This window comes from Dendrobates tinctorius, unplaced genomic scaffold (genome assembly GCF_039654945.1).
Source record: "Dendrobates tinctorius isolate UK_male_01 unplaced genomic scaffold, ASM3965494v1 ptg000160l, whole genome shotgun sequence".
Classification (NCBI taxonomy): domain Eukaryota; kingdom Metazoa; phylum Chordata; class Amphibia; order Anura; family Dendrobatidae; genus Dendrobates; species Dendrobates tinctorius.
The window spans coordinates 17406746-17427912 of NW_027361827.1; the positions used below are offsets into that span (position 1 = coordinate 17406746).

The window sequence follows — 21167 nt, forward strand, 5'->3', positions numbered from 1 at the left end:
CCTAACCGTATTTGCTCTTTCTTAAAGCAGATGCAGTAAGTTATATCTACTCCCAGATCCCTGACTTCACAAACCTCTACTCACATCAACCGGAAACATCTCACGTTTGTGACGGAACCACAAGAGCACCTGGTGAGTATATAAAACCCTATCAGATATACATTTTTAAGGTGTTCGTGGACGGTTTATCAATAAAGTGATATTTAATTGGTTGTGAATTGAGATGGAAAAACCTCATGCATTCTGAAAGCTTCCTTCCCAACCTTTTTACACAACCAAGAAACGGTATGAATCATATTAGAAACATCTCATTATTATTGGTGGTTTATACATTACAACACTCACCAAGCACAAAGTTGGTTCACGATCGATATTTAACCCTAGAATTTTGAAATAGGTAGATATTGGTCACTGCTTACACTCTGGGTCTTGCTTACACCCATACCGTGGTAAACATGCACATGATATGCCCATTCAGCTGTTGGGCTGGTGGAGCTTTATGGTTGTACTGATGGCCATCAAGAGATCTTCTCTTTTCTTTTTGAAAAGAAAATATAATTACTACTTATAGGGATTGGTTTAGCACCCATTAGGAATTTGATGTTATGTTCCCACTTTCGTATATAATCCGAATCACTACCTATCCCCTACTGCATCGTTCCATACATTTCCTTGGTGGGTTGTAGTTCCCACACAATGCAGGCTAAGTGCCGGCTAATATAGAGCTGATGTGCAGCTGCAAATGCTCCAACCCTGAATATTTACCCCTTAACACTGTGCCTCCACACAGCCCCCAAGCCACAGCAGTGAAGCTGACCGACATACTACTGTATATGCAAGATACGCTAATTTTCTAATAGTTTATATTATAAAAGTGTGTTATTAAGTAGCACTCCCATGAACTATTTTTTTTTCTAAATCTGTGTATTTATTTATTTTACTCACTTATATAGCGCCATTAATTTCTCAGCGCTTTACAGACATTACTGGCACTGTCTCCGATGGGGCTCAAAATCTAGAATCCCTATCAGTATGTCTTTGGAATGTGGGCGGAAACCGGAGTACCCGGAGGAAACCCACGCAAACACAGGGAGAACATACAGACTCCTTGCAGATGTTGATATTGGTGGGATTTGAACCCAGGACCCCCGCGCGGCAAAGAAACAGTGCTTACTACTGAGCCGCCATGCTGCTGCTGTATAGTCTCATGCAGACATCTGTGCAACAAAGTCTGAGCATGGACCGTAATGCAAGTTCTGACTGCGGTACTCCTGACTTGAGCATGAAAACTTCATATAATTCGTTAATGCTGTCACACTTAGGTCAGGAGACCTGCAGCAAGACTGTGCATTGCAGTCTGTGCTACGACCGTGTTGCATGGACGTCTGCATGAGCCCTGTATGTGTACGTACTGTAGTGTGTGTGCTATTATAATCTCCTATCGCTACCTTTGCCGATTTCCTGCGCCTCTGAGTGAATTCACTGCGTGACCCAGAAGTGGCTTTTACAGTGTCAGCCTATAGAACATCAGAACAAGGCTACATAGACTTACGTTGCAAGACCAGAGTCACACTACTGTATAATACAGCCAAGTGCTATGCGATAAAACATTGCATAGCACACGGCCCAGTGTTATTCTATGGGGCTAGGGCCGGTTTTAAACTGGGCAAAAGTTTAAAATGGGGTCCCAAATGCTAACATATTGCACCATGACACAGAGACATTTTGGTTGTATTTACATGCACTGATTTCCGGCCATTAAACGAGTGTGATCGACAATTTTGAAGTTGTTCGACGCTTGTTTCCTGCTCTCTTTACACCAGCTGAGGAACAATGATGGGGACAGAACAATCATTAATAGATCAATCTGTGCCCATACAGTATCATGTTGTTAAAGAAACCTACAAGAAGCAAAATAAACATAGACCCTGCTGTGACTAAATAAGTAAACAGGAAAAAGTGCATTTAAATAACACAGGGTTCTTAGTAATACTGTTTTTGATCAAAAATTGCATGAAAGCCATCTCACTGTCAACAAGATGACCCTGATCGAGACGGTCCTGCACTGTCTAATATTAAAAACCTTTCCATGTGTCAAAGTTGACCTCAGTGTCTGAATAAGGGCAGACAAAAGGACCGGGTCCAGACCTAAGTACATTAGCCTAGGGAGGCTTTTAAATGTAATTTACAGCTCAAGAGGGTGAAGCCACACCCCGACTTGCACAGAATACAAAAATACAAAGTATCATCGTAAAAGTATCATGGTAAAAGTTTCATGTTATTGGCAGCATATCTGCAGTTTTCACCGGGCGATGTGCTGCTAAGAACAATGATTTTTGTTCCATATTACCAATCCAATCACTTGATGAATAGGCAGCATTTTGCTTGTTCAGTTTAACACATCCAATAGTCCTCCACATAGTATAATGCACCCCATAGTCCTCCATATAGTATAATGTGCACCACAGTCCTCTATATTGTATAATACACAACCCATAGTTCTCCATATAGTATAATACACTCCCCATAGTGTTCCATATAGTATAATACACCTCATAGTCCTCCACATAGTATAATACACCCCATAGTCCTCCACATAGTATAGTGCAACCCCATATAGTATAATGTGCACCACAGTCCTCCATATTGTATAATGCACAGCCCATAGTTCTCCATATAGTATAATACACTCCCCATAGTCCTCCATATAGTATATTGCACCCCCATAGTCCTCCATGTAGTACAATGCACTCCACATAGTATAATGCACCCCATAGTTCTTCATATAGTATAATGCATTCCCCATAGTCCTTGATACAGTATAATGCAGGTCCGATATAGTATTATGCACTGCCCATAGCTCTTGATAGAGTATAATGCAGCCACCCCATGGAGTGTAATGCAGCCACCCCTCAGATTATAATGCAGCCACTCCTCAGATTATAATGCAGCCACCCCTCAAGGTATAATGCAGCCACCCCATAGAGTATAATGCACCCCCTCATAGAATGCAATGCACCCACCCAAAGACTAAAATGCAGCCCTCCTCATAGGGTTTAATGCAGCTCCCCATAGAATATAATTCAGCCCCCTCATATAGTATAATGCAGCCCCCATAGAATAGAATGTAGCCCCCTCATATAGCATAATGCATCCCCCATAGAATATTATCCAGTCCCCCTCATATAGTATAATGCAGCCCCCCATAGAATATAATGCAGCCCCCTCATAAAGTATTATGCTGCCCACCTCATAGACTATTATGCAGCCCCCTTCATAGAGTATAATGAAGCCCCCTCATATAGTGTAATGCAGCCCCCCATAGAGTATAATGCAGCCCCCCATAGAATATAATGCAGCCCCTCTCATAGTATTATGCAGCCTCCCTCGTAGAGTATTATGCAGCCCCCTCATACAGTATAATGAAGCACCCTTCATGGAGTATAATGCTGCCCTCCTCAGAGTATAAAGTAGCCTCCTCATAGAGTATAATGCAGCCCCCCTCATGGAGTATAATGCAGCCCCCCTCATAGAGTATAATGCAGCCCCCTCATAAAGTATAATGCAGCCCCTTCATAGAGTATTATGCAGCCCCTCACAGAGCATTATGCAGCCCCCTCATAGACTATTATGCCGCCCCTTCATAGAGTATAATGAATACCCCTCATAGAGTATTATGCAGCCCCCAAATACACAGATTTAGTAAAAAAAGTTCAATTGAGGGCCTCTTTTACCCCCTTACCCACATAGGGTGGTTTGCATGTTAATGACCAGGCCAATTCTTGAATGCTTCCATGGATCCCAGTGATTCTGACACTGTTTTCTCATGACATATTGTACTTCATGGTAGTGGTAAAATTTCTTTGATATGATTTGCGTATATTTGCGAAAAAAAATGGAAATGTGGCGAAAATTTTTAAGATTTCACAATTTTCCAAGTTTGAATTTTCATGCCCTTAAATCACAGAGATATGTCACATAAAATAAGTAACATTTCCCACATGTCTACTTTACATCACCACAATTTTGGAACCAAAATTTTTTTGTTAGGAAGTTATAATGGTTAAAAGTTAAACAGCAATTTCTCATTTTTACAACACCATTTTTTTAGGCACCACATCACATTTAAAGTCACTTTGAGGGGTCTATATAATAGAAAATACCCAAAAGTGACACCATTCTAAAAACTGTTCAAAGATGCTCAAAACCACATTCAAGAAGATTATTATCCCTCCTGGTGCTTCACAGGAATTTTTGGAATGTTTAAAAAAAAATGAACATTTAAATTTTTTTTCACAAAAAATTATTTCAGATCCAAATTTTTTTATTTTCCCAAGGGTAACAGGAGAAAATGGACCCCAAAAGTTATTGTGCAATTTGTCCTGAGTATGCTGAAACCCCATATGTGGGAGGGAACCACTGTTTGGACACATGGCAGAGCTCGGAAGGGAAGGAGCGCCATTTGACTTTTCAATGCAAAATTGGCTGGAATTGAGATCGGATGCCATGTCACGTTTGGAGAGCCCCTGATGTGCCTAAACAGTGGAAACCCCCCCTGCAAGTGACCACATGTTGGAAACTAGACCCCCCCAAGGAACTTATCTAGATGTGTGGTGAGCACTTTGAACCCCCAAGGGATTCACGGAAGTTTATAACGTAGAGCCGTAAAATTAAAAAATCCACATAAATGACCTTTTCACCCCCAACTTTTTATTTTCCTAAGGGTAACAGAAGAAATTGTACCCCAAACATTATTGTGTAATTTGTCCTGAATACACTGATGCCTCATATGTGGAGGTAAACCACTGTTTAGGCGCATGGCAGAGCTCGGAAGGGAAGGAGCGCCATTTGACTTTTTCAACGCAAAATTGGCATGAATTGACATTGGACGCCATGTCGCGTTTGGAGAGCCCATGATGTACCTAAACAGTGGAAACCCCCCACAAGAGACCCCATTTTGGAAACTAGACCCCCTAAGGAACTTATCTAGATGTGTGGTGAGAACTTTGAACCCCAAAGTGTTTCACTAAAGTTTATAATGCCTGGCCGTGAAAAAAACGAAAAAAAAATTTCCACAAAAATAATTTTTTAGCCCCCAATTTTTTATTTTCCCAAAGGTAACAGGAGACATTGCACCCCAAAAGTTGTTGTCCAATTTGTCCTGAGTACGCTGGTACCCCATATGTGGGAGAAAACTACTGTTTGGGCTCATGGCAGAGCTCGGAGGGGAAGTAGTGACGTTTTGGAATGTAGACTTTGATGGAATGGTCCACGGGCGTCATGTCGCATTTGGAGAGCCCCTGATGGCGATGACGTACTATACCATCCATGGTCAGACAGGCCCACGTCACATGGATGGTATAGTATATCAGATAGCAGAAAGGGGTTAAAGCTATCAAACAATTACTTTTTTATAGTTTGCTAAAAAGAATTGTAACCCTAAACAAATATAATTTAGAGAGAAAATCCCAAGTCAAAAAACAAACATTTTTTCTTGCTTTATTATGAAAAAAATTACATTTTCTTGTTACTGCTACAACTTTAGCAATGGAAAGTGTAAAATTATTATATTTGCTATGCCCTGTTAATAGCTTATTTTTATTTACTTTTTTGTGAAGAAAAATACAAATTTTGGAGAACAAGTTGATGTCTCCATGACATTTTGGGGTGAATACAACTTTTGATTACTTTACTCAGTTTTTGTATGAATTGTACAGTGGCATATAAAAGTTTTGGCAATTTTTAAAATATAAAAGTAAAAAAAAAAATATATACAGCTCTGGCAAAAATTAAGAGACCACTTCCAAATGTTCAGTTTGTCTGATTTTTCTCTTTATAGGTATATTTTTGTGTAAAATGTAAATTGCTCTTTTAGTCTATAAACATCTGACAACATGTCTCCCAATTTCCAAGTATTACATTTTGTTTGTTTTTTCTGAAAAGGAGAAATGGTCAAAATTAAAAAAAACAGTGCTTTCAGACCTCAAATAATGCTAAGAAAACAAGTTTATAATCATTTAGAAACAACAATACTTATGTTTTAACTCAGGAAGAGTTCAGAAATCAATATTTTGTGGAGTAACCATGATTTTTAAAAACAGCTTTCATGCGCATGCTTTCCACCAGTCTTTCACACTGCTTCTGGCTCTAAAATTTAAGCAGTTCTTCTTTGTTTGATGGCTTGTGACTATCCATCATCCTCTTGATTACATTCCAGAGGTTTTCAATGGGGTTCAGGTCTGGAGTATGGGCTGCCCATGACAGGGTTTTGATGTGGTGGTCTCTTAATTTTTGCTGGAGATGTATATTCCCAGCATTCTGCTTTTTTGGACAGGGAGCTCAGATGTTGCTCCTGGGATCTATTGTAGCCATTCTTCCAACTTAGGGGTCACTGCTTCAAGTACTCCTATCACCACTGGAATCACTGTTACCTTCACCTTCCACATCTTCTCCAGTTCTCCTTTGAGGCCCTAGTATTTCTTCAGCTTCTTATATTCCTTCTTTCTGATGTTGCTGTCACTTGGCACTGCCACATCTATTATCATTGCTGTCTTCTGATCCTTGTATAATATGACAATGTCTGGTTGGTTAACCAACACCTGCTTACCCGTCTGATCTTGAAGTCTACAGGACTTTAGACCTTTCATTCTCCACCACTTTTTCTGGGGTCTCCCACCTGGACTTAGCCCATATGCTGTGCAGATGTTCCTGTATATAATTCCTGCTACTTGGTTGTGGTGTTCAGTATACGCTGTTCTTGCTTGCATTTTCCATCCTGACACTATGTATTAGATGGCTTCTGAGGTTTCTTTGCAAAGTCTGCACCTTGGGTCTTGTCTTGTGTGGTAGATTCCTGCTTCTATGGATCTGGTACTTAGTGCTTGCTCTTGTGCCGCTATGATTAGTGCCTCTGTGCTGTCTCGGAGTCCAGCTTTCTCCAGCCCTTGGTAGGATTTCCCCATGTCAGCCACCTCCGTCATCTGTTGATAGTACATCCCATGCAGCAGCTTGTCTTGCCATGGTGCTTCATGTTCCTGTTCTTCCTTCCATTTCTGTTGTTGTTGCTGCCTTAGGCTTTCTCTCAGCATCTCATCTTTTGGTGCCATTTTTCTGATGTATTCCTATATATATATATATATATATATATATATATTTTATTTTATTTTGCCTAAAATACAAAGGAAATATGTCACGTGTAACTTTATAACTTTAGTCCTTGTGGAGATCATTTCATCTTCAACTTGCTTGACTGTTCATAATAACAGTAGTTTTGCCCTGGGGTTCCCAAACTTACTGTATGTACCCAAAAATAATGTCATGAAAATGTAAAGTATTCGTGTCAAAAAACAAAATCTAAGATGGCTATGTCGATGAAAAAAAGATAAAATGCAATAGTATAACATAGCACAAATAGTATTTTTTAAAGTGTTTTGATTGTGGAACTTTTTCATTTTGGCACCCAAACAATAAAATGATCGTGTTATTCATATGGAAGAATGAATTAGGTAAAGACAAAATTAACCAAATCATAAAATTGCACCCACCCCCAGCAAAGAAACAAAGAATCTTACAAAATGGATTAGCTATAACCCACACAGATTGGATTTTATCTTGGTTTTCTGAGTTAAGCAACATCAGGGATGTCTTTATGCTCCATATCATCCCTGTCTATTAAAATAATAAATATAACCAACATGTTTGAATATTCTGTGCGTGCATGTTATTGGGAGCACCAAGGGTGACTGCCGTCACAAAATGAGCCTTTTGTACATTCCCTTCTAACTACTTTTTTCCATAGCAATCTTGAGGTCAGTGTAAGGTTTTAGGTGTCAGGACTCAGGAGCCATCAATATATCATTTATTATAAAGTTGTTAATTTCAACGATGTAGTCTACAAGTGAAATACCTCTAAGGGCTCATTCATGTGTCCGATTTTTGAGTTTTGAGTGCTATCCGTGATTTTCATCGACAGCCCTTTTACCTTTTGATAGTTTATGGGCCCATTCACATGTCCGTGATCTTCCGCAGTCAGAGAGATCAGCAGAAAATCACCGAGACATGACCTAGTTTGATCCAAGGGTCAGATCAAAATCAACATTGCAAGTCAATGGGTCTGTGACAAAACAAGTGCGGAACAGACTGTAAAAATTGAGAAAGAGGAGAATTTGTGTTTTTTTTAAATTTCTCCATATACAAGAAATTCAGATGACACTCGGACCACACTCAAAACCACCTCATATGAGAATAACCTTTCTGTTTTTCTTGTACGTGGAAAATCGGACATCTCTGAATGAGCCCTAATTCATGAAAATTCTATATTATCATATGACCATAGAGAAAGTGTAATAAAGTCTGACCAAAGCCAACATACAATAAAATTCCATTTATTCTACATCCATGGCACTTAGTAGGGGCTGGATCACCAAGTTATACAGATTACAGCTTTGCAGATTTTCAGATAATTATCATAGAAAAGGGGATACAACTTACAAAACGTATAAAGATTTCTTTTTATGAAAAATGTTTACCCAAAATCTGCTACAATACCTACAATTATTTGACAAATTTCAAATCACATTAATTGCCCTGCTCAGTATTGTTGGGGGTCTTCACTATTTTCCAGAAATAGGCTGGAAGGTGGTAGAGAGAAAGTAGAAGCAGAAAACGAAAAAAATAGAATGAGGAATGTCTGTATAACAATATATTACATTTTTATATATCTCTTTTTGTATTACTTTTTTTTCTGACTACAATAAAAAAATATGAAATGAAGAAACCAACATAAGAATTATATCGAGATCATAAGATTGGATTAAAGTGGTTTTCCAGGTTCCACATAAATTCCTGCAGCGACTCTGAGATTACTGAATCCCGACAGTGTGCTATTTACATAGTGTCACGATTCCACTTTTTCGTCAGCGATTTGCATAGTTGCTGTAATGTGCCAACTAGCTTCTCATTTGCTTCTCTCAATAGACCATTGATAGAAGCGGAAAAGTTTCTAGTCAATAGGTGACCACAAATATGCGAATCTGTGACAACAGCTCAAGTGGAATCGTGACACTGAGCAAAGAAGCATGCTGTCGAGATTCAGGAATCTGAAATGTAAGTGGAGCCTAGGAAACCTCTTTAAATTCATACACTATTCATAATCCGAAACATCATACACTATAATTTCTACCAGGATATAGGGTTGTATCAGTGTGGAGTTTTATCTTAAAGGGGTTGTCCAGTCAAAACCGATAAGTCTGCAGTCACTGTTTGCGCATACGCAGCGTGCTCTGCGGGGATTCAAAGGTTTCAGACCGGGGACCAAGGGGTATGTATGAGTTATACATACTCCCAGGCAGTGCACGTGGCCTTGCTCCACACACTTGTATAGAGAACAGCTGCTCTCCGTCTAGTGATGCGGCCGGTCACTGGGCGTGTCCAACTAGAGGACGTGGCCTTACCCCTATACAAGAGTATGGAGAGCAAGTCCGCACCCACTGGACGGGAGTATATACCCATCGTTCCCGGGTCTGAAACCAGGAATCACCGCAGCACACAGTGCTTGCGCTGAAGGGATTCATAAGTCTGCAGTCACACAGACTGACTACAGATTTATCGGTTTTAACCGGACAACCCCTTTAATTCATAAATGTAACCCCGTCTATACAAATTGATTAATCTCCTAAAACTAGTCACAAGTGGAACTTCCAATATAGATGAGTGTCCAGTGGTACGGCCGACAATCAGCGCTGCATGAATGTTCCTTCAGTTCACCTTTTGGATGTTTGTAGACTGCGTAGAACATAGGGTGCAATACACCATGTGCTTCTGTTGCGCCCCTGAGGCTCAGTCGCCACAGAGGTACTGCACCTCCTCCTGAGGTGTGGTGCCACACCATCCAGGTAAGTTGGAGGCTCCTGACCACGCTCCAACACCTGCATCCCACACAACAGAGTAGTTCAGCAAAGCCACATTGCGGCTCCCTGCTTGGAGTGTAGCAGAGCACTTTTGGTGGCTCCCTGCTTGGAACACGAAACGTGCTGGGAGGCGGGTGGAGTTAGAATACATAAAAGAGTGGGAAGGTTTAGAATTTAAAGGCAGTTCGAGGTCAGTCAGTCAGAGAGTCACTCAGAGAGGAGTGAGGAAAGGAGATCCCTTGAAGAGGGATGGAGGAAGGAGGTGCTGCAGCAGACCTCAGTGACCTGGGTCTGCTGGCACGGGAAAGGAAAGAAGGAGAAAGACATTGAACCGAAACCTGATCTTCTATAAGAAGGAAAGACTAGTACGGAACGTAGGAGTAAAAAGAACAGAGGACGTGGGTTAGAGGAAGAACCCTGCCTAGAAGTTCTAAGCGCAAGGCCGGGGCCTTAGGAGTAAGGAGTCCCCGAAGCAGGCTACAGCTGTCTGCCGTACAAGTAGAGTTCTTGGGAACATCTGTCAGGAGGCACTCCAGTGTAACTCAGTACTAGGAGTACTTCACACTTAAAGGCGCTATAGAGGAGACGTTCAGAAAGGCACATGTTGGCGGAGTGTTGGAAGGGAGCATTCCATCTGACCTGGAGGTTGATTGAGTCCCTGACCCGGAGGACACGGCACGGAGGCAGGCACCTGTATGTGTACTACAGACTGTGAGTAAAGCTTTGGAACTACAAGCCCTGTTGTCCTCCATTCATTCTTGTGCCAACGCACCTGGCACCGCTACATCTGGGTACCAGCTCCTACACCGCCTGCGCCTCTCCTCTACCCCTACATCTACACTGCCTTGGTGCTACAGCTCCCCCTGTGGGGAGCTTCACCATCTTGGCTGCAACACACCACCAGCCCCAGAGGATCTGCAGGCAGCGAACTATTCCATTAACTACATTCCACCATTCAATCTCCCCCTTTTTGCATTGGGCGCCCAGGGCCACGGACCGGGTCACCGCTGCTGTGACACATCCCGCCGACACCGGCCCGGTACCGAGTACCCCACAGCCCTGGGAGGGCGACCCACTTCTGCGCTAGGCAGTAAATGTAGGGGCGCCATAATAACTGCATATTATGTTGTTCTTGTAGTAGTAACAAACACTACATCTGAATACAGACAGTACAATTCTGGATTAGATTAAAATTCATGAAAATCTGCTGATTATCTCCATATTAGAAATGCATAGCATATCTACAGGATCTACCATGAAGACATATCACCAGTACTCTTGTCTATCAGGAGTACGGGGGTTTAGTCCACAACACTTTCCATAAAGTTCTATGGAGAGGTGACACGTTAAAATCTATGGGACTTCTCGAAAGTCTTGCACAGTGCTTAGATAGCTCTTTTTAGATCTCCCATACATGTCACTGGAGAGAGAGTTGCATGAAGCTGTGGCCAAACTTCAGTGTGCTTTAAAGGGAACCAAACAGGTCCCATGACTGCCCCCAATTATTACTATAGTAATAGAATTCTCTAACCTGATAAGGTCTCTCTTCCCCTGCAGTACTACCTCGGATTCTCTTATCGCACCTTTCTGGATATAATTTGTAATCATGCCCAATGAAGTGTGACTGAAGGATCTGGGGTAGTGCCCAACCTATCTAGTCCTGCCTCACTAGAATAAGGGACACTACAGGATAAAACTTCTTCCTTCAAACATTGCAGTGTTAGGAGGTTAAAACACCTCTTAAAAGAGAACATAAATCTGTAAGCATACTGCTATAATAGTGACAGGGGGCTATGAGGTGAATGAGGTGGTTGGCAATCCATGAATCACTAGACGACTGCTTTATCGACAAGTAATATGCCAGAGGTAGAAAAAATAAACAACCTGTCCTTGTTATTCCGCAATTTGGCCGTATTGTGGATCTTTGACATGTAACTCATGATATGATTAGACATGGAATAAACTTGTGCTAGTTTTCTGATATATTTACACTGATACTTTTTTTTGATAAATGGGTCATCTCTTGTTGGGTGCCAAATTTATTGCAGCATTTTAGTTACTTTTTATAAGGGCTCATTTAGACATCAGCTTTTCTCGTACACGTTTTATCTGTGTTTTCTTGGATAGAACTTGTACCTATGATATTGTATGGGGAAGTTCACATGTTCAATTTTTTTCCATGAACCGATTGGTCCACCCCAAAACACAAACGCTTGTCCAATATTGATAAGAGTTTGTGCTCAAACTCGCCAATGGAAACCTATGGATCTGTGAAAACATTGGACAGTACTCAGATGCCATCTGTGTGTTGTCCTTTTTCATGGCCTATTTAATAGGAGGAGCTTCAGAAGCATCCATGTTTTGTTTTATTTTTTCACTCAAGAATATCTGATGACATTCTAGTCAAACTCCTGACTCTGACCAAACTCTGATCACACTTTCATCAAAAACACTGATGATACTCAGACCACTGTTTTTGCATACGAGAAAAATCACTGATGTGTGAAGGAACCCTAAATGTAATGCAGCCTTTGTACAACAGACCCCTGACTGTCACTTTCAACAAAATATAAGAAGTAACCGCAACGCGCGGTGTTAGAAAGCACCCATGATAAATGCAGAGGATAGAGCTGGTAGGAAACAGTCTGTGGATTGCTACTGGAACCGCGTTAGGTGCTGATACAACATGGTAATTCTAGAGAATGAATAACGGGCTGCCTCCTGCTGTCAATTCCTCTGTCCATAAAAGATAGCCTATTTTTATTTCTTGCAGCCTCAGAGGCTTGGTTCATTTGCTGACCTGAAATTCTTGGTCTGACTTTTGGCTATCTCTATGTAATAGTCAGTGTTTGTTGTGCCTCTGCTCCAGACAATGGATGTCAGACGCGTTTATCATCATGTTGTGTCTTTTCTTACAATGTCTGTCTCTGTAAGTATCCGAAACACTAAGGATCCATTAACGGGTAAGAGCACTGAACTGAAGCCCTTCTCGGTATGAATGAATGAAGACCGAAAATGGAGCTACTCTACTCCCATTTATGCTGTCCATCCAAACCAATGTCCCTTACAACAATTCAAAGTCTGTTCTGTCGTCCTGACAAAAGAAAACAGGATGGACAGGCCGATCGTCAGCGAAGACAAAGGATCACATCATATTTAGTGGCTCATCTGGACAAGTAGCCATAACTGATAGCATAGCTCGGCCACAGATGTGACGCGTCTTTCTACTGTTAAATATTTGTTTTTCTATCTCATATATCTACTTCTTTCAGCATATTCTACTTGTCCATCACTTTTGATGTTTCTTCTATTTCTTTTTATTATTGCTTGATGAAGTATACTAATCAATTGTACAACAAAAATTACATCTTAAAAGAGACAAACATAACTTTTATTGCCAGGAAAAAAGAACAAGATGTGTGACATCTTACACAATAAGTGAGACATAATTTAATGAGTAAGTAAAATATGAAATATCAGTTCAGAAAGCTGCAGGGAGGAGTAAGGCTATGTGCACACGGTGCGGATCCTCCCGTGGATTTTACCGCGCGGATTTTACTAAATCCGCAGGTCAAATGACCTGCATTTTTCCTGCGGATTTCTTCCTTTTTTTGCGGTTTTTGTGCGGTTTTCCACTGCGGTTTTCCACCTGCAGATTTGTAGAATGGAGCAGGTGGAAAACTGCAGCAAAACCGCACAAAAGAAGTCACATGCTGCTTTTTTTCTGCAGAAAAATCCGCAGCATGTGCACAGCGTTTTTTTCATAGGCTATAATGGTACTGTACATCACCTGCAGTTCTGCTGCAGATCCGCAGTGGCAAATCCGCTGCGGATCCGCAGTAGAAACCACACCGTGTGCACAGACCCTAAAGGTGCCTCATTTGGGGTGGCAGTTGTCATGATCCAGGCCTCATTTGGGATGGCAGTTGTCATGATCCTGGCGGGGTTTTTGTCTGGTTTCTCCTTTCCTGGTCTGGTCATGTCAGGGGTTAATTTTCCCCTCCTCCTTCCTGTGTCCAGTCTGGTTCATCATAAATCAGTCCTAAGGCGTCAAAGAACTTATCCACAGACATATGTTTAGGGGCAGTAGAAGGTAGGGAAAAAGCCCAAGTCTGAGGACCCTCCCTGAGTAAAGACAAAATTATCCCCACCCATTGACTCTCACTTGCAGAGGATCTGGGTCTAAGGGAAAAGAGTAACTTACAACACTCTCTGAATGTACAAAACTTCTCCTTCTCTCCGAAGAGTATCTGGGAACCTGATCGTAGGTTCAGGAGAGTGTAAAGAAACATCAATGGGATCAGATTGCCTAAAGACTGATTGTGTCTTGAAAAGATTTAACAGCTTCAGAAACTTCCCTCCTGGAGTTGGTTATGAAAGGTGGCAAAGGCTCTATGTTCTACAGACAAATCCTGCATCATTTGGGTCAAACTTTACATCTGATCCGCAAGAGTACGTATCCATGAGAGAGGAAAAAAAATATGTGTGGCCAGTAGTGATGGGCGAGTAGCATCATTGCTCAGGTGATCTCCGAGTATTTTGGCGTGCTCGGAGATTTCATTTTTGTTGTCTCAGCTGCATGATTTGCGGCTGCTAGGCAGCCTGAATACATGTGGGAATTCCCTAACAAACAGGCATTCTACACATGTAATCAGGCTGTCTAGCAGTCGCAAATCATGCAGCTGAGACAACAAAAACGAAATCTCCGAGCATGCCAAAAAAATCGGAGACCACCCGGACATGCTCGCGGAATCCCGAGCAATGAGTATACTTGCTCATTACTAGTGGCCAGTTATAATGTCACGCTATAGTACTGAGGGTTACTGCAGAGTAACACAAACTCCACTAGATGGCAGCAGAGTGGAGAATGAGCAGAAACTCCTGCAATGAATCAGACTAGCAGTAATACAGCGAAGCAACCACTAGGTGGCAGTGGAATAGTCAGAGAGCCGAGTCGATACCAGATAGTAGCGCAGTACCAAGGGGAAATCCAAAGTCGCAAGTTAGGTCACATGCCAGGGTCAGAATGCCAGAGAGACAGCGAATAAGCAAAGGGGCAAACAGGTAGTCTGACCACGGTCCAAAGGTCAGCAACAGAATATCAGATGCAAAGGGGCAATGACACATGGGTAGTCTGAACACAGTCCAAAGGTCAACAGACACAGGTAGAGTCAGATGAATGCAGCAGGACAGATCAGGAACTCACCAGAGCCAGCTAAACTCGCCAAAGGCAAGCAATATAACTGGCACTGCACACAGGTTGCAGCACAGAGATATAGCAGACTGTACACAGGACCGAGGCAGGGAAAATTAACCCCTGATATGACCAGACCGGGAAAGGAGAGACAAAGACAAAAAACCTGGCCTGGATCATGACAGCAGTACTCTTGTTTTCCCAGTCAATCCTATCCTGTTTCAGAGGATAATGGGTTGACTAGGACTACCTATAAAAGAGTGACGCCAAACAGTATGTCACCACATATCGCCTTGGATAGATATTTTTCCATCAGAACATTTAGGTTGTAGCTAGTGACATTTTAGGAAAAATATGGATTATATTAAACATTACACTATAGACTGCTCCTTAGAGCACCACGGCCGTGTCATGGCACACGCATCAGTCTTTAGCTAATTTAACTTCAGCGTTCAGCGCAGCCCAGATAGTAGTCGTTTAGTTAAAGGGGTTATCTGGAACTAATTTAATTTTTTTACTATGGGCCTAAGAACTAACAGGCAGGTAGTTGCTAACCTGCCAGCGATCCTTCGTTTTCCGCTGATGCCATGTCGGCTGAGCAGCTGCTTTTCTGCCGCTTTGCTCTGTTGCCGGTTGCTGGCAGTCTTCCTGTCGACAGAGAAGTCTGGAAGAGGACGAGCTGCTCTTAACCTGGAGCAGTAGAATCGCCCGCAGGAGCGGTCTGTGACCACTCTGAGACGGCACTGGATAGGACAGGCAGGTAGTTTGAAACTACCTGTTTGTTCTTAGGCTCATAAAAAAATAGTCCCAAAAACCCTTTTCAAGGGAATCAGTCAGCAGGTTTTTTCTATTTAATCTGAGAGCAGCAAAATGTGGATGGGGGGCTGATTCCAAGGATGTGTCACTTACCAGACTGCTTACTGTAGTTACAATGCAAACAGTGTTTAATCAGCCAGAGATTATCACTGCAGACTAGGCATTGAGTGCCAGGCAGTCCGACTAATCTGTGTATCTCCACCATTGATTAGCAGCTTGCTGATAATGCACAGTATACACAGAAAGCTACCAATCAGGGGTTATTTATAGCTCAGCATTCTGTCCACTGCTACATCTACAGCACAGAAACCAAGGATTCTATCAAAACTACACCCAGCAGTCCAGTAAGTGACACATCACTGTTTCTGCCCCTACATCGGGCTGCTCTCAGATTCCATAACAAAAACCTGCTGACAGATTCCCTTTAAGCTGCAGACACTGAATGTGATTTAAAGGACATAAATGGACTCAATGGTTTTGGCGATAAATGCGCTCACTTAACTGCTAGGCCCTCCTGCCTTGCTGAACAATATGAGTTCAATTCTTTCTCTACTCATTATCACCCAACCCTCCTAGAACTTAAAGGGAATCTGACAGCAGGTTTTTGCTTCCTCATCTGAGAGCAGCCTGATGTAGGCAAAGAGAAGCTGAATCCAACAATGTGTCACTTAGTTTTGCTGGGGGAAGCCATTCTGACACAATTAGAGCTTTTTGATTTAGACTGAAGCAGAGCTGCTAAAGCTAACCCCGCCCACACCAGGCTCTCCATGTACAATGTCCATAGACAGTGAGCTGCCTAGTCCAGCAATGTTAATCTCTTAGTGATAAATCCTTCACAATTAGTACACAACAGCACACACTTTGACAAGTGATAAAATGAAAACCTGGCACTCAACTTAATGCTTGGTGAGGCAGTTTATTGTAGTACCAGAAAACGTTTCGGTCGATATAGACCTTCATCAGTTACGTGCTAGTATGTTTGAAAGTAGCTTGAAGGAGGGTGCTTTTTATGTTATTCACTGATAACGCCAGTAATCAAATGGTCAGAATGCTGCTGTAACGCAGGATAATCTTAATAGTTGAAAATATCAGCGCAGCCTGTTCCTCCTGGACATGGTAAACACTGACAAGTGACACATCCTTGAATTCTGTGCTTCTGCTTCTATATCCTGCTGTCTTCAGATTACACAGAAAAAACCTGCTGAGAGATTCCCTTTAAGGCTGTGTGCCCACGTAGCGATTTTTAAGGCTATGTGCCCACGTAGCGTTTTATTCCGGACACTAAAAAAAAACTGGACTCCTTCCCAGAAATCGCACGTTTTTTTCAGCGCGATTTCACCGCGATTATGATCGCGATTTTGCAGCGATTTTCGTGTGCAATATTCAAGCACTTTCCAAGCGATTTGAAGCATCGCTTGGAAAGTGATTGACAGGTTGGTCACACTCGTCAAACATAGTGTTTGACAAGTGTGACCAGGTTTTTACTATTGAGGCCGCCTATGCAGCATCAATAGTAAAAGATAGGATGTTAAAATGCTAAAAAAAATAAAAAAATCGGGGTATATTTACCTTCCGGCGTCCCGCACTGCATTCCCGGCCTAAGCGTTCCCAGTAATGCCTTGCGAGACCTGTGATGACGTAGTCTCACATTGCTATAGCGATCTCACGAGACCGCTAGAGTCACGCGAGACTACGTCATCACAGGGCCTTGCCGCAAGGCATTACTGGGAACGCTTAGGCCGGGAATGCAGCGCGGGACGCCGGAAGGTAAATATACCCCGATTTTTTTATATTTTTTATTCTTTTTTTTTACAGGGGTATGGTACCCAGGGCCTGGAGGACAGTCTCCTCTCCTCCACATCGTGGGTACCAACCGCACATGAGACGCTTAACTTCCCGCATGGGGAATGACCATGCTGCGATTTTTTCCGCGATGCGATTCCGCCGCGGAAAAAAGCACAGCATTAGCACAGCATGTGCGGAATGCCATAGGAATGCATGGGGGGCGTTCTGTACACGATTTTTAAACGTTATTGCGCCGAAAATCGCTGCAAAAACGCTTAAAAATTGAACCCTCTCCCTTCTTGTTGTGCCCCTGCCCTTACTGTACAGATTCCCTTTTATTAGGTGATCTGATTGAGAACAACAGGGTGTAGTTGCCTCTGTATATAGAATGCTTGTCAACAGTCTAGACTTCTTAAACAATTTTGGTAGAAGGGAAGTAGTTAATAGTTTTCTGAACATTGTGCTAATATGAAGATTTGGTTGTGCATGGAGAATGCTGGACCTCCAATTGGAATTTGACTGCACTATATTAAACGGTAAACTCAATATATGATTATTTTATTGGTGTAACACTGATGTAGTAATGCAGCCATTTTACAGCGTGACCACTGAGCCATGAGATCCACCATGCTCCTACATCAAATGAACCCTTCGCCTATGGTCATAAGATAACTTTTAACGGAGAAAAAAAAGTATTTTGTCACGATTACTAACATATAGTTGTCTTAAAAGAGCTGTACCATGAACAACATGTGTCACCTATGCACAGAATAGATGATAAATGTATGATTACTGAGGTTTTGACTACTAAGACCTCTACTTACCATGAGAATGAGGGTTTCAATGTCACCTGTGTGAATGAAGCATTAGTGAACATGTGTGAAAACTTCTCCATTAGCTGTCTATATTCAGTACTGAGCAAAGGTTTTAGGCAGGTATGGAAGTAATCTAATCTATCTTGTGCTTTGGGAGATAAATGTAACTTACAGGACAGCCCCTTTAAAGGAAATTTGTCAGCAGGTGTTTGCTATGTAACCTGAACACAGTATGATGTAGAGGCAGTGACCCTGAATCCAGTGATGTATTACTTAGTAGTCCGTGTGTTGTTGTTTAATTGAAATCAGTGTTTTATCAACAGGAGATTATCACTCAAGGACTAGCTGTCTTGTGGCATGTAGTCCTCCTGCTCTATGTAACCACACCCCATCAATGATTAGCAGCTTTCTGCCAATCAGAGGCGTGGGCGAGGTTATACAGAGCTCAGCATTCAGAGAACTGCTAGATCTGCTGCAGAGGAAACAGCGATTCTATCAAAATGACAGCTCAGTAATTAAAGGGATTCTGTCTCCCTTTTTTTTGCCTATCAGCTGCAGCCACCGGCATCAGGGGCTTATCTACAGCATTCTGTAATGCTGTAGATAAGCCCCCGATATACCCTGAAAGAGAAGAAAAACTAGTTAGAGTATACTCATCGGGGGGCGTTCCGGGTCTGGTTCAGGTCCGGAAGGAGTCGCGGTCCGGTCCGGCGCCTCCCATCTTGCAGCGATGTCATCCTCTTCATTCCTGCCCGTCGCGGCTCCGGTGCAGGCGCACTGCTCTCATTTTTCTTCTCTTTCAGGTAACATCGGGGGCTTATCTACAGCATACAGAATGCTGTAGATAAGCCCCTGGTGCCGGTGGCCGCAGAAAAAAAATTGATGACAGATTCCCTTTAACATTGTTGGAATCAGGGTCTCTGCAACTGCATCAAGCTGTGCTCAGATTACATAACCAAACCCCAGTGACAGATTTCCTTTAAGGACTTATAGCACTGAATTAAATCTAAAAGTAGGATAATTCGAAGTTCAAATCCTGTGTTTAAGAAATGCAATGGAGGAGGTGAACCATGAATTGTCTCATCTGTATAATGATTTATTCTCATTTATTACCAGCAGAAATCCGAATTCCCTGCGGGATGACTGCAGTGTAGGATTCTATAGGTTTATGGATTATAAGACACCGTTGGTTTTTTTCTGTGTATGACTCTGGTGCTACATTATGTTACCCATTCTGCATCGAGGTGACAGTTGCATGTCACATGAATCACCGGAATGTTACCCGTCATGTGGCAATATTATGTTGCTTCTCATTTGAAATCATAACTGTAACAAATCACAGTTGACATGTTATTTCCTATCAGTGTGTCTGTCCGACGTGTGCTCACATATAACATTGGGGTTAACAAGTTCTTGTCGAGCAAACTCTTAACACACTGTGCTTTTTATGTAATGACGTTAATGGTATTAGTGCACGCACATTACAATGTATGTTTGCCGATTAACCATTCACTTGCTTTACGTGTTGTAACATACACCTCCTTTCTTGTTTCTGTTTAAGCATTGTACGCCATGGAAATAAATGTGGAGAAAGACAGAAAGACAGGAGAGACCAAGATTCTCTCTACAGCTGCAATTGACCCAGAGGTGGTTCAACAGAGAGGAGTAAAGGTCTATGATGATGGTAACAAAGTAGTGTATGAGCTTCGCCATTTAGGTGCTGTGGTAGAAAATGGCATCCATAAGTTAAGTACAAGGGATGTAGATGAACTCCTACACAAATCTGCACAATCAAACATAGTAGCGGGGCAAAGCACTTTACCTGAGAGAACACTAATCACTGAAGGAATCTCTAATAACTTGAAGGAATTACATTTTAAAGAAGCAAAATTAGAGATGGTGCACAAGTCTACCAAAGGGCTTCCGTTAAAACATGGACAGCAACAAGTAAGAAGTAGTGGTAGTGATGCAGCCGATGCCACATTAGAACACCCAGTGACTATGATCTTCATGGGCTACCAGAATATCGATGAGGACGACGAGACTAAAAAGGTGTTGGGGTATGATGACACCATGAAAGCTGAGCTTGTGCTCATTGATGAAGATGATGAGAAGTCATTGCGAGAGAAGACAGTTACTGACGTCTCCACCATGGATGGCAATGCTGCTGAATTGGTCTCCGGCAAGCTTCTCACCGAGACCACCGAGCCATCCTCTCCCGATGGGAAAGAGGAGAGTCTAGTCACAGAGCCAATAACAGGTACTGATAAGAAAGCACGCTGCAAATGCTGTGTTGTCATGTGATTATGCCTCTCCTTTTACTCTAAACAGCACCGACACTGCCAACTTTGTATCACCCACCTTTGTGTACGACGCACAATGCCGTGTACTGAGAGTGGATGCCTACAGTGAACTGAATTTGTTTAGCTACTTAGATATATATACACACATATATATATATATATATATATATATATATATATACTGTGTGTCTATGTAATATATATATATATTATACATACACACACATACAATATGCTTTGTCAAATATGACATATCTGACGACTGACGTGATGAATGAAGAGTTGTTCACTAGGCTTATAGACACTGAGAAATTATCACATGTAGAAATTACATAAAACCAAACCT

The 21167-nt window shown here is 42.0% G+C and overlaps 1 protein-coding gene across 2 annotated transcripts in view; it reads left to right on the forward strand.

Annotated features, from left to right (window-relative positions):
* The window catches only part of LOC141052448 (paralemmin-1-like), a 276003-nt gene extending 255166 nt beyond the window's left edge, over positions 1-20837 (forward strand). Inside the window, exons 6-7 of one of the 2 annotated variants that reach the window (XM_073549684.1) lie at positions 28-132; positions 20080-20837. In XM_073549684.1, coding sequence (XP_073405785.1) covers positions 28-132; positions 20080-20822 — 848 coding nt within the window. In that variant the 3' untranslated portion in view covers positions 20823-20837. The remainder of the gene's footprint in view (positions 1-27; positions 133-20079) is intronic. The other variant, XM_073549685.1, reaches the window with a different exon arrangement.
* Positions 20838-21167: the final 330 nt, after the last annotated feature.